Source organism: Toxotes jaculatrix, chromosome 2 (assembly GCF_017976425.1).
Source record: "Toxotes jaculatrix isolate fToxJac2 chromosome 2, fToxJac2.pri, whole genome shotgun sequence".
Lineage (NCBI taxonomy): Eukaryota > Metazoa > Chordata > Actinopteri > Toxotidae > Toxotes > Toxotes jaculatrix.
In genome coordinates, this window is record NC_054395.1 from 6,961,683 (window position 1) to 6,975,594 (window position 13,912).

At 39.9% G+C, this 13,912-nt stretch overlaps 1 protein-coding gene across 1 annotated transcript in view; it reads left to right on the forward strand.

The window, feature by feature from the left end:
- The window catches only part of LOC121196054 (kelch domain-containing protein 8B-like), a 114,800-nt gene extending 112,326 nt beyond the window's left edge, over nt 1–2,474 (forward strand). The window contains exon 5 of the mRNA XM_041059829.1: nt 2,278–2,474. Within this exon, the coding sequence (XP_040915763.1) occupies nt 2,278–2,474 (197 nt within the window). The remainder of the gene's footprint in view (nt 1–2,277) is intronic.
- Nucleotides 2,475–13,912: the final 11,438 nt, after the last annotated feature.

The window sequence follows — 13,912 nt, forward strand, 5'->3', positions numbered from 1 at the left end:
CATCAAAGGGGGAAAAGGGAAGGCAAAATGAGAGATGAAAAGCGGAGCGTTAGTGGAGAGGATAGAAGAAAGAAGAGCTGAGATGAACAGAGCAGGAGGAGGAGGACAGATGAGCAGCGTCAAGATAAAGCAGAAGAAAAATTGTTTCTGAGAAATAATTTGATAAGAAAAATAGAAAAAAGTATAAGAAAGATGAGTCGGGAAAAATGAACTTTATGAAGAAAGACAAAGGTGTAAAGGAGATAATGGATGGAGGTAAAGAGGAGGAATGGAGGTCAAAAGGGAGCAGAACAGGGGGAGCAGAGGAGCGTCTGGTGAATTGACATGACGTCTGTGGGCTGAGAATCAAAGCAAGGACAGGAAGCCTTTGAGCACCAAGAGCAGCAACGAGTACCTATCTGTGCTCGTGTGTGTGTGTGTGTGTGTAGTCATAGGTGTGAATTTGTGTGTCTTCATAAAAAATGAGGAAGGAGCCGAAGCCTGAGCAGGCACAGATTGCTTTGAATAGGCCGACTCGACACTGTCACTTTGTTCTTCCAACAAAATGATGATAATAGTCTTCCTTAGACAGACAGATGCACACACACACACACACGCACTCTACACTCACCAGTCCATATCATTTGGGGACTCGCTGTGATGTGGGTCTCCATAGAAACGGCAACAACTTAGTGCTGGCTGATGTATAATGACAGTGAGCATTGGACCTGAGGTGAAAGAGAGGGGCTGAAGGGGGAAGGGAAGAGAAAGAGGGGAGGAAAAAAGAAGATCACAGCAGAGCTTAGGAACAAGAAGAATCCTTGGTGAGACTAAACATGTCTTAGGCAAAACTGAAGCTATATTTTTAAAAATGCTCTGCAGTTTTGACTTACTGTGATTTTGTTGCAGACCTGTTGGTGTTAGCCTTCTCTGGATCACATACTGAACCTGTACATGAAATGAATGTCCTGCATTTGCATATAAATTAATCTTTGTCTCGCTACTTTGCATTTCTAAATTATGTGAAAGAACAATAATTCCACCTACAGCCAGAGTTAATTGGCAGCTTTTACATTAAGCTGTACTAAACATCCAGGTTTTAAGAAACAAACAAAAAAGGTTATTTATTTATTTTACAGACATTTTTTGTTTTTTGTTAAATGTGGGCGTTAGCACTAATAATGAAATAAAGATAAGAGCTCCAAATATGGGAAGTTGTTGAAGTTGTACTACTGAAACATTTCAACTTTGAACTGTTTTAAATGTGGCCAAATACTTTATCGTTTTTTCATTCCTTTATTTCCTGTGTTGCAGCAAATAGAGAGACAGTTTCTTCACATCTGAAACTGCATTAATTGATTTTTTTAGCCACTTGAGGGCAGTGACAATATTATTGTCACCTTATGAAGTTAAGCAATCAGTTGTCCATTTATACATCCCGCTGACACAGAGCTGGATGCATTAGGGGTCATGTTTCTTGCCTCATGGTCCAATGGTCCATGGTCCACCTTCTCTTAGCTCTGAGGGAAATATTTGGCTCTTTGACTCTGAGAGTGAATCAAAACAGTAAAGTCGCAGACTGTAAAATCCAATCCAAACAATGAGCTGAAAGAGGCTAAAATGCTCTCTAGAGCTAAGAGGAGCTGCATGGCTGGATACAAAGCCTTTTGCAGCTCCAGAGGCAGCTGTGGGTGAGCGTCGATTAAGGTAAAAAACTACTGGTTTAAAACTGAGGAAAATCTTGGCGTGTGGAGTTAGAAAGCAGTTAGCATGACCTTACATGATGTCTGTAGTCAAATTTTCGTCCAATTTGCATGTAACAGTATTTATCAGAGCAGCTTTAAAAGCAGATAGTATTCGTAAATCTGGTGTGTTTACCCACAGTTGATTTTAATACTTAATACCAGATTTCTGTGCTGAGCCACAACTGTCTGTACAATCTTTACAAATCAGCTTTTTCCATGCACTGTGCTATAATAATCTTCTCTATAAGATGGAAACTGAAAAGACAATTTTAGTGTGTTTATTACAACAAGGGGGAGTTGAGTCATGAGGATTCTTTAAGACACTGCTGTAGGAGGTGTTATCTTGGATTTAGAGTCTTGTAAATATGCATTTGTTTATATGTATATTCAGAAGCCAATATTTGGCTTGGTTGTCTGCTCCGGAAAAAGAAAGAACTGTAAGTACATCGAGATTTGAATTTGTATGTTTCCAGTTGTTATCAGTGAATTAAAGGTTAATGCAACATTTGAACATAACTCCTGCCATTCTCACAGTCTGCTTTCCATTTCGCAGGTAACGAGCCGTCGCCGTTGGGCACGGTGGAGAGCTACAACCCAGTGAAGCGGCGTTGGGAATATGTGGTGCCTCTGCCCACTGCACGCTGCTCCTCTGCCCTCCTGCAGACAACCAACATGCTCTTTGTCATTGGTGGCGTTGCCCAGGGACCCAGTAATGCTGTGGAAGCCCTCTGCTTACAGGAGACAGTGTGACACATGCACACACACACTAACACACACACACGCAGGAATAAATGCAAACCGGCATTGATATTTTATTCATGTATGTGCATAAACACAGACAACAGCAGAAGGATTGGATCCACAGATCACAGATACTTTTCTATCTCTATGTCCGACTCATGGATTCCTCTTGTATACTGGGATGTAAAAAACTATTTTTCACATTCAACAAGCATTTTCAATTGGGAGCTGCAGTGACAGTTTGTGACAGAGATGGACGAATACAAGATTAAGGACATTCAAACTGACTGCTCTGACTGGCAAGGACAGAAAACTTTTCCCAGAGTATACAAATAGCTTTTCTACTCTGGGGAAATCAGAGGAAGACAAAAAAAAAAAAAAAAGAGCAAAAAAAAACAGGCACATACACACCGTGTCTGAAGAAACAACACGCCTTTGAACTGTTGAGCATTTTTCAGAATTAAAGCAGGGTACTTTTCTGGATACTAAAGGAACATAGGGCCATATCTGTATCTCCTCTCTGCAGCAGCGGCAGCAGCAGCAGCAGCATCGCTCTCCCCTGGTGCTGCGATGGCAAACTCGGACACTTTTCTATGACCTTAGAAACAACACTTTGTTGAGTTTTAGACAGTGACGTTCTGGGAATGTGGATGTCTGTTTTGGTTCTTCTCCTTTGGTTGCAGTGTTGTATATGTATGAAAGTTAGCAATGATAGGAACCAATATCACAGTGCCAACAAGAGTGGCCCTTAACATGCGTTCACACCGCAAGCAGCTCAAGCAACTGCTAGTCAGTAGTCAGAAGAAGTCCATCCATTGTTAACAACCAGTGAAACGCTGGCTGATGTTGACCACAGTCACTGTGTTTCCTTTATTTGTAGATGAAGAAAAGTTGACTGTGGTCGAACTTGTCGGCATCTCGCTTTGCTACGCATCTATCCACCTCTGCTACATCATTAGCCCAACAGCAATCAATCACCAAGCTCAAATGGTCCTTCACACTGTAGCACAGGGACATAGGTGCTCGTGGAGTGAATGCAGAGTAAGTCATACCTGCTGCACTGAAGCATCCCGACAGATAAATAATAATCTGAACATCAGCTTCCTGACATATTATGTTCCCCTCGAGTTTTGTGATTTAAGATATGACATCAGCAGGATGATGGATAAAAAAGTAAAGAGCATCTTAAGGTGATGATACCTGTGCAACATTTTGGAGCAATGGAGGAATCAATAGAATGGGAGAAAAATGATTCAGTACATATGGATTAGAGTTTCATTTTTATGATTATGGTAACGCTGATTCAGTGTTTTCCCAAGAATGGAATTCTTGACAGAGAACAGAAAGTTCTGTGAAACAGCCTGATCCAAGCCAGAGAGGCATAGGAGAGTTGAAGGGGGCGGCACGGAGGGAGAAGCCTGAGGTGAAAGGGACAGGTTCATGCCAGTGTCCTAGAAACAACATGAAGTTAGATACTGTAGTTTGGCCAACCAGCAGTTGGACATACACACAGCTCACGGAGGCACTGAAGAAACACCTGGTATTCTGTTTCCACCCATCATCTGTGTTTAACACGTATTGAAGCAGAAAACGAGACGTTGAGTAAAAAGTATAAACTGAAAGTGAAACATACCGAACAGGTCCGTGGCAGAAAATGATGCAGTGGGAGTACTTTGAGAAGTTTGACGTGTTTTCTGCCATGACCCTGAGTCTCCATTAGGATCCCTTGTAACTGCTGTGAATCCACGCTGACTATAGTTGCTACAAACTTTTCAGAGCTGCCTTTCAGTCCTGCAGTGGGTGAGCATTTGATACTCAAAGACGGACTTTCTGGTGGAGATGTAGCTTGTTTGGGCTGAGGTGAGGCTTTGTGTCCAAGAGTTAGGGATGAAAGATGATGGCGGGAGCTGCTAAATGACCTGAGACAGATTCGGTGACCTGTAGTCAGCAGATGAGGTCAGGCAGGAAAGAAAGGAGTAACCTGTGTCACAGTGTCACAGTGTGTCATGTAGCCCCTCTTGGTCTGGTCTTTGCTATCCCTGCAGCTCTTTTGCTGAGGCCTGTTTCTGCCATAGTTGTAGCATTTTTGAATATCCATGTGAAGTACCATCAACTTCTCCTTTCTGAACTGATGTACAATAGACTCCAGCCCAAATTACAACTTTTTCCTAAGCACTACATTGTAAAACCTTAAAAATATAGAAGCTATTTATTATGTTAAAGTCATTTTTCCATTATAGCAAAAGTAGATGAAGCACTAAGGGGAACTTTTACTGTAATTTGTATCAGTCTGACATTGATCAACCAGCTTAATCCCCCTATTTTATGCTGCCTGGAGAATACAGGTGATAATATTTGATGGTAAGTTTATTTGAATTCACCAGAGTTTATTTGATGACTAAGTGATTGAAGATAGAGTGTGCTACAAGATGATAACTGGATGTGAGTCTCACAGTGAGGAGGAAACAGGAAAATTAAAGCTAGATTGGATCGTCAGGTATGATCAGTCAGTTTTACCACGCTTCTACCAACACAGAAAAAGTGGAGCTACACCCCTCCACCTTAATTCAAGGCAACATTCATCTGCTCCATCCAAACTATTTTAAATAACTGAATGAATGTTTCAGGATGCTGATGGAAGTGAACCACCGTGCCTCCTTATACAGGAAACTCTATTTAAAAAGACTCATTTGTATTCATATATACAGAGAGGGGAGACAGAGCAAGACTGTAGATAAGTTAGAGATACAGATAAGGAGGAGACAGCTATCTCTGGCCTCCAAACTAAGCATTGTTTCTCTCTCTCTCTCTCTCACACACACACACACACACAAACACACACACACACACACACAAATACACACAAGTACACATACATACACACACGTCCTTTTCACTGTCTTGCCCCACCTCTTACAGTTTTTTTGGTCTGCACCATGGCAGACCTTGTTAACAGAGTCAGACATCTTTTTCTGTGAGAGAACACTGAAGCTGTAGAAGCTCAGATGAGATGCTGATTGACAGTTGGTTATTTCTGGTGCCGCACTGTGTGCACCTAATTGAGTGTGTACAGCCACTCGTTCATCACGTATGTGCACAACATACACAAACACTGCTGCGTGTGCGCAAAGCCAAACACAGACCTGCAAGCCTGATTGCATGCTCGCTCACTCCTTCACCCACTCACCCACTCACTCACTCACTCTGTAATACACACACACAGTTCTATCTGGCAACAGTCACAGAAGCTTGGACAGAATACAGAGATCATTTTGTCAGCAAACAGCTCTGCTGGTCGGGGACTGTGGCCCTCCATCCAATACTGATTAGCCTACTTGATACAGCTGCAGTTTGTGAGTGTGTGTGCATATGTGTGTGTGTGTGTGTGAGAGAGAGAGAGAGAGAGAGAGAGAGAGAGAGAGAGGGAGTACGAGAGAGAAAAAGTACCATTGCATGTGTGCTTTAGTCATGGATGTATTTGGAGAAGTGAAAAATGTTTGGTAAAACATACATATTTATTTGCATGTAACTTTCCCAAATACACCCAAATATACATCTCCATGGTTTTTAAAGATTGTAATACAAAATTGAATAATTGGCTTTGTTTGTTTACACAGGCATCTTTAATGGTACAGGCTACAGGGGATTTTTTTTTTTGTGTGTGTTTAATACCACAATTTGCCACTGAGAAGAACTAAAAGTGATGCAGACTCTGCCACAGTGGCTCTTAAAGCAGAAATAACTGTTTTGTTTTTGGGTCACTTCTGGGCAGCTGAGCAAGTCCAACCTTGACACTCATTATAGCTCTGTATTTGTCTCCACCAACTCTTGAGGAAACTGTCTGGCTCTTTAGCAGCTAAATGCTCCACTGTGTTCACCAGCTTGTCTCTGGCTGTGTCTTATCAGAGCATTTTTTCACTGGAAACAGCTGCCAGCTGCTGCTGGAAATAAGCAACCGTTCTCACATTACACATAGTAATTTAACCCATTGCTAATATGTAATATTGCTAATAATGTTGATTTGTGCTGATTTAAAGTTACAGTTATTGATTTATTTCTTTATTTTTAATTCATGCATTCACAGATTTTTGCCACTAGGGCCCAACAAACTGAAAACAAACATTTAACCCAGCAGATACAGAGAAACATTAGCATTCAGTGGGAATTGTTCTTCTTTCCAACTGTGTCCAATATTCAGTATGTTTTTGTCTCTGTTTTGGTCTCCCTCAGTTGACATGTAAAATCTGTTATTAAGTTGCTAAATGTTTGAACAGGAAACCTTGTTTCCTGCTGCTGGAAACAAAGTTGGTGAAAACAGAACTTTTAGGCTGTAAAACCAAAACAATGAGCTATAAAAGGCTAATAAGAGGCTTAGAGCTGCAGATGTGTGTTTTAATTCTATCTGCAACAACTCTCACATCACAAATCATCAGTGCAGTTCCACAACACATCCATCATTTCCTGCGTGCGCCGGTGCTTGTATGTGTGGATTCACGGTTATATTTGCCGTTGTGTGCTTCCGACTGCAGGTGGGTGCATGTGAGCACGATTGTTATGCTCATGTGTGGGTGCTTGTGCTTGTTTGTGACACCGAGACTCACTCACCGTCTATTATTGTGTGAGCCGTTTGGAGCATGTACACTGTCTCCTTTCTGTTTCTCTGGCTCTTTGAAGTGGTTTACATGCCACATTGCAGTCCCCAAGGACTGCAATGTGGCACAGTGCTAACTCTCTCTTTTGGTTGTCTGGTTTCTTCAGTTCTTTTTTTTTTTTAGAAAGCCTTTCTCTCTCACTGCCTCTCTGACCATGTCAATGTCAGATTTTTTTTTTTACAGAGACGATGCCTCATAAATCTGTTTTTCTGGCTCTTGATGTGACCTATTTGTCAGAGTGGTTACTCAATGGAGTGAAATCCTTCTAACTGCCTCTGACAACAGTTTAAGAAACACAGAACGAAAGACCAGGATGCTTCAGTACAGGTAGCAGGTAATTACATGCTGTACTTTTTTTAGCTGGGTGTGAGCAGATGATGCACAAGCATATGTAAATGTGTTCTTACAGGACTAGTTGAAAGCCAAAATGTATTGTGGACCTGCTTCCCATGACAGGAACATTAATATGACTGTAATTAGCATGAGATCTGGGTGAAATTTTTCAAACTGAGACTGAAAAATCAGCAGAACCTGAGGCACAGGACAATTTTACAAGCAATAAGTGCCCTAAAAGTATTCCATAGGTTTGTAATTCCCTGCAGTTGTAGAGCAATGTTGGAAACAAATGCACAAGTACGACACTCATTTTCACGTTGTTGTTATCTGCAGCAAACAGAAGGGACTTGCATTGCCCCAAAAAGTTGCCTTGTGTATCATTACCTCTCAAGCACTTGTAGATACAGTATATATACCCTCTTGTCCAAAACACATTCAGGGCCCTGTTTTGGTGTAGGCTCACTGTGGATGGTACGCTTTGTGCCTTGATTCACAAAAATAAAGCCTACAGACTCAGGTTCTGACAAAACAATGGGGGTGCATTGAGCACCGTGCACAGATGGGGGCGGAAGATGCTGAATTTACACTGTTTTCAGTTTTATGAATCCAATGTAGAACCGTGTCTTTCTTTTTTTTTGACAATGAAAATCTTCTCTACTTTTTTCTTTTCTTTTTTTTGTGCGGGAAAACTTCAACACAGTTTCCTGGGCAACAAGGAACTGTGTCAACACCCGCAGGTAGCATAAATGTGTTCCTCTTACATTTGCATACCCATGTGTTCTTGTTGTTTTTTGTTTCATATTTGGGCCTGTAGTTGGAAAAAAAAAATATCAAACATCCCCTTGATTATTAATGATTAGGTAATCAGGGTTAGATATAATAATATTTTTTTGTTGTTGTTAATTGTTCATGTTTGTTAATTATTTTGCCCTCCAGTTGTCTGTGTTGTGGATTGAGGTTGTGAGGTGACAGACGTGTCGTGGTGTTGTCCAGATCTGAGCTGGGTTCCCCAAAGTGTTTGTCACTAGTTATGTGTTCTTGCAAAGCTTTGCCTGGGCTGATGTTGCAGCAAATATTTTTTTTAATAGAAATATATACATAAATCTGTTTATTTTCTCTATGTTGGTCAGGTGAGATGCATAGCAGCACAGTTTGTGTAATACAGAGAATGAAGATGTACGCAATCATGCTATCTAATGTGGTTCATAAGTAGAAATGTCCATAAAAGGTGATGTTTAGAATGATAGGAAAGACAGCAGAGATGTATTTGGATCAAACAAGCTAACATATTTTATTAGTATTTGAGTATATGAGTGGTTTATAACCTTCCGGGTGTTCAGACCCAAATGGTCATCAGCAAAATTAAAAACAAACAAAAAAAAAACACACAAAATATTTTTAAATTCTGTAATTGAACCAAGATTCTTCAAATAACCATCATCTCAAAACTCAGACAGCTTGTGGACCATTGGTTGTCAGTGCTGTCCATCATTTTCATTGCCGAGTGTTAAAGTGAAACTAGTTTGTACAGACATTTTGGGAAACACAAACCCAGTATCCCTCTCCTCTTCGGATCTCTCTTGCTGTAATGTGCCGTTTCCCTACAGTGATTGACATGGTAGAAACCTGGTAAACTGCTTTGTGGTCTCAGTGGATCAGTATTGCCATGTGCTCTGTATGTGCAAATGTGATTTGGGAGGTTTACTGAACTTAATTAAATGTTCTGAAGGCGATAAGAGAGATAGAAAACTAAAAATAAGGAAAGAAGGACTCAACTCGCTCAGATGCTGTGTGTGGGGAGGTGTGAGGCCATGTGTGTGAAACACTACAAAGTTAAATATATCTTTATTTATGTTAAAATGCTTTACACTTTCTATTTTAACCCTATAATGACTCTGTAAACATATAGTTGTAGAAAAACATGTATAACCCCTGTCAGTCAAACAGACTGACAGACTGTCAGTCAAACAGACTGACACACACACACACACACACACACACACACACACACACACACACACACACACACACACACACACACACACACACACACAGAAACTTTTGCCATTTCAAACTATGCACTTACAGCAAATCACTCTCAAGTGACACTAACAACTACTAGATCCAGATGTGACCCCAGCTGAACAGTACTGTAAATGTATATATTCAAATAATATCACTATAAAAAATAGAAATGAATAAATATAGCAAATATGAAATGATTTTAACACAATGATATATTGTTCATTACAATCCGATCACATGGACTTAGACAAATCACTCAAATCCAAATGATTGACATTTTGAGTTATTAATTATTAATAATTATTAATTAATTATTAATAATTAAGCCAAGATTTTATTCACAATATTAAAATTGTATCATAAAATTACACAATTCTGAAATACACAAATTACAGTCTGACACACGGTTTTAACATAACAGAACTCTGAGAGACCCGTAATCCATTTTACGTAACCATGGAAATTTTAATTTCCTGACAAATGAGTCATGATTATGCTTTAACTGAACAGTTTGACAGCAACATGTAGGAAAAGAGTTGGATCAGAAGGTTGATGTCACTCTCATGTCTCTGCATTAACTATGGAGCTAGAACCTGTTAGCGATTACCTTACCTTATTAAGTCTGTGCTCTAACTGTTTTTTTGAGATTTTGACAGTTTATCCATCCACCTAGTGCTTCTGCACAGCGTTGTAGCTGTTGCCTGGCAACCTCAGTGTTACTACAAGACTCAGGGAAGTCACTGCAGCTGGCTGTTGTTTGCTAAGAAATTAAAGTTAATTACCCCTAAAACCACAAACTCTTGTTTGTACATGTCCTGGTCCTGTACAGATTCAACTAAATAGATGTGAGAACATGTTAAATTGAGAGGTGAGGGATGGAAGTGGAGCTTTGAACAGGTTTCTGAGAGAGCCAGGCTAGCAGTTTCCCCATTTCCACTCTTTACTCAAAGCTCGGCGTGTCACCTCCGGCTCCAGCTTCATGCATAGTACACGGACATGAGAGTGTCATTGATTTTCTTATATATTTAAACAAAAAAAAACAAAAAAAACAAATAAGCAAATTTCCCAAAATATCAAACTATCCCTTTCATCAACACACATTTTATGAATTTGCTGATTTGACTGGGGTCATAGTAGGTCGGCCTATAAGGTATATCTTCATTAAAAAAATCAAGGCAAACTAGAAACTATGGCATGATCATAAGTACATTTCTTTGGTCAGATCTGAGCCAGCTGGTCACCTAAGGGTTAAGCATCACTCAGCCACAAACAGAAGAAGCAACACATTTTGCTGTTGATGGAGCTAATGTGAGGTGCTTATTCTGTGCCACAGATGTAAAAAATTATTACAACGTAATTTATACTCGTTGATAATCCCTCTAAAAACAAACAAGAATAGGCGGCTGCCTGTTTACAGGAGGAGAGTTTCCTCTTTATTACCTACTCACACAGACAAAGAGTGAAACAAGAGGGGATGTGTCAGCATAACTTTTGTTATTATGATTCTTATTGTTATAATAATAATAATAGTAATCATAAGAATAAAAATGGTTGTGGTTGTAATAGATTAATGTGACGCTGCAGTGTTTTCTTAATGTGTCGGATGGAAAAAGAAACACAAAAGACTGCAAAAAGTGTATCAGGCTGTATTAAAGAATCCAGGGCAAGGCAAGGCTCAGTTTGAGTAGTAGGATGATTTAATGTACTCATGGAAAGGCTGCCGCACCAAAGCCTGCCAGTCGCAGTTACACCAAAAGACAAAATCAGTGGCTTTTTGAAATCGTGACAGAGGTTAATGTTGGGTGAAAGGTTTTCATTTAGAGCAGGATTCTGTCAGGCACATTAACAGCTGCATAACTTTGGTTAATGTCTTGATAATGAAAGTGTACATTATTTTCCATCCTGCTAATAAAAATATTAACATCATCTGGAAGGAAATATATTTATAAAAAAACAGAACCTAAAACTATCTTCTTCTCATTTATTCAGATTATGTTTATGTAATATTTTGGAGTTTTGATTTGACTGGAGATCAAACAGGGCGATAGCATACGGTATTGTACGAACAGGTGTAGCCAGTGTCAGTATGGCTGGCAGGCTTTGGTTTTCAGACCGAGTCGTGGCTGTGACTCCAGTGCAGTAGTTCAGTGCCTAAACTAAATGTGAGGTAGTGCCTCGACTATGAATCCTGTTCTATAATAAACTATTTTGACTTGCTGTCTGATTCTATATGTCCTTGTGTACTTTCTTTCCCTGTCTGACTCCAACACCTTCTCCAAGTGGAGGAAGAAAAAGAGCAGAGATAACGACAGGAAAGAGCATACCGGGATCTATTTCCATGTTCCTATTTCCATGCCTGTCTCTTAAGAGGTGTATCGGGAGCTGTCATCAGAAAAATGTCACCTGATCCATAATAGATGAAGCTGACATCAAAACCCACTTCAAAGGCAGTGCATGGATGGAGCACTCCTATAGAGAGTAACCCCCACCCCCCAAAAAAACAATATGCATTTCTCTCTTCACAGTAGTAATAACTGCCTGTGTGACTCTGTGGTCAGCCACTTCTCCTTTCTTCTTAATACTCTCCAGGGGACCTGTCTGTCACACAGAACACGTGTCATATTAAATATGAGCTGCATTCCTCAGGAAACCGCTGGTGCTATGAATGAGATAATGTTCCCACAGTGTTTCCTACATCTTTAGATGATCAGAAAGCATTTCAGTAAGTTAAGCAGTAAGTGACTTCAAACGTGTGTATTCATCCAGAATGGACTGAGCATTACTCAGACTCATCCCTTTTATTTATTGTTACTAAACCTGTCAAACTTTGCATTCTTATGTGGCACATAATGCCATTTACAGTGATAACGGTGTCAGATTTACAAATCAGCCTTTCTTCATAATGTTTGAAACAGTAGATCCTTGATTTCACACAGGGGTAAACACAAGCAGGATTCTCAATTTGCTGGCTAAAATGTCAAGAGCGACATCACTGAGAGCATTTGTCAGCTGTTCCTAATTAGCAAATGAAGCTAACGTGAAAAGTCAGTATCCTCTCCAGTTAGTAACAGACAGAAATAAAGACGCATGTTCTTTAAGTGCAGAAGACTAAAAGCTAGTCCCTCCTAGTATGGCAATTTAATGTAATATTGAAATGATTAATTGATTAATCAGTTAGTATGGACACCACATGAATTTCCAACAACTCTGATAAAATTAATCAATAAATCATTTAACAAGCAAAAATGACATAACATTTGCTATTTCAAATGGAGGAGGACAGAGCTGCTAACGTTAGCATTAACTTCAGCTTTCACACAGTAAGGAAATACAGTTCATGGTGGCCAGTGTTTTTACATAACCTCTAACCTCACAAGCTAATGTCATTAACTGGATACATGCTCACTGGCATTGTATGTAATGCTCTGCGACTACTATTGGTATGCTAGATAGCCAGATATGCTAACGGCGGGGTTTGGAAAGAAGACACTGCAGCAGTGTAAAATCCACCCAATAAGATCCATTTCGCCTCTGCCATCCTGACTACTGAGCAGATAGAGTTAGGTGACAGTGACAGCAGAGAGGAAAAACTTAAAAAGATACACCCCCGCACAAACCGCTGAACCATTGTAGGACCAAATTGACTTGAAGGGCAAGGCAATTAAACGAATGAACTCTAATTCTCAGTTCCTCTCAGCCGGCATGTGCAATGTACTGCAAATTAGAGGAAACATCTCCCTTGCAGCTCTTTATGGCTTCGTGTTAGCTCCAGTCAGATACAGCATAAGACTGTAGAAAGAGATGTATGAGTAATTATAATTAGTAATCAAAGATTAATGATCATCTTATCACCTCTTTTACCCAGGCAGTCCCTGGTGTCTGGTCTGATACAGATTAATAATTAGCTTTATTCCAATTATGTCATATAATGGCAATGCTAAACATGTTGTTGATGCTTATTTATGTCTCAGCAGGACAGACGAAAGATGGATAATGCAGAAAAATAAAGTAAGTAAGAGTAACTCAAGCCGGATCTGAGTTTAGACTGTAGATAACAGTGGCACATTAAACATCATTCTATTATCTTACGTCTAGGTTCTAATTTTTAAAGGTTTTTGAACAAGAATAATGAGGGCTCCTCCACGTGGGACACATGCACACTGACTCTGTTAGCTGTCTGGCTACTGCAGCCTTATTATTTTCATCCAGGCACTGAAAAAAAGCAGATGAACAACAGGAAATCATGACTCTGTGTCTGATGAACATGTTGGCAGAGTGTGAAATTCCTTCCTTCTTTCATCCACATTATTAGTCTTTCCCTGCAACCCAAGGCCTCATGAAGCTATTTGTAACATCTCTGTGGCACTAAGCCTGGCTCTAATGTTTATCCTGATTTTTTACAAGATCCTTTTCAAATGATTAGAAGAGTTTATT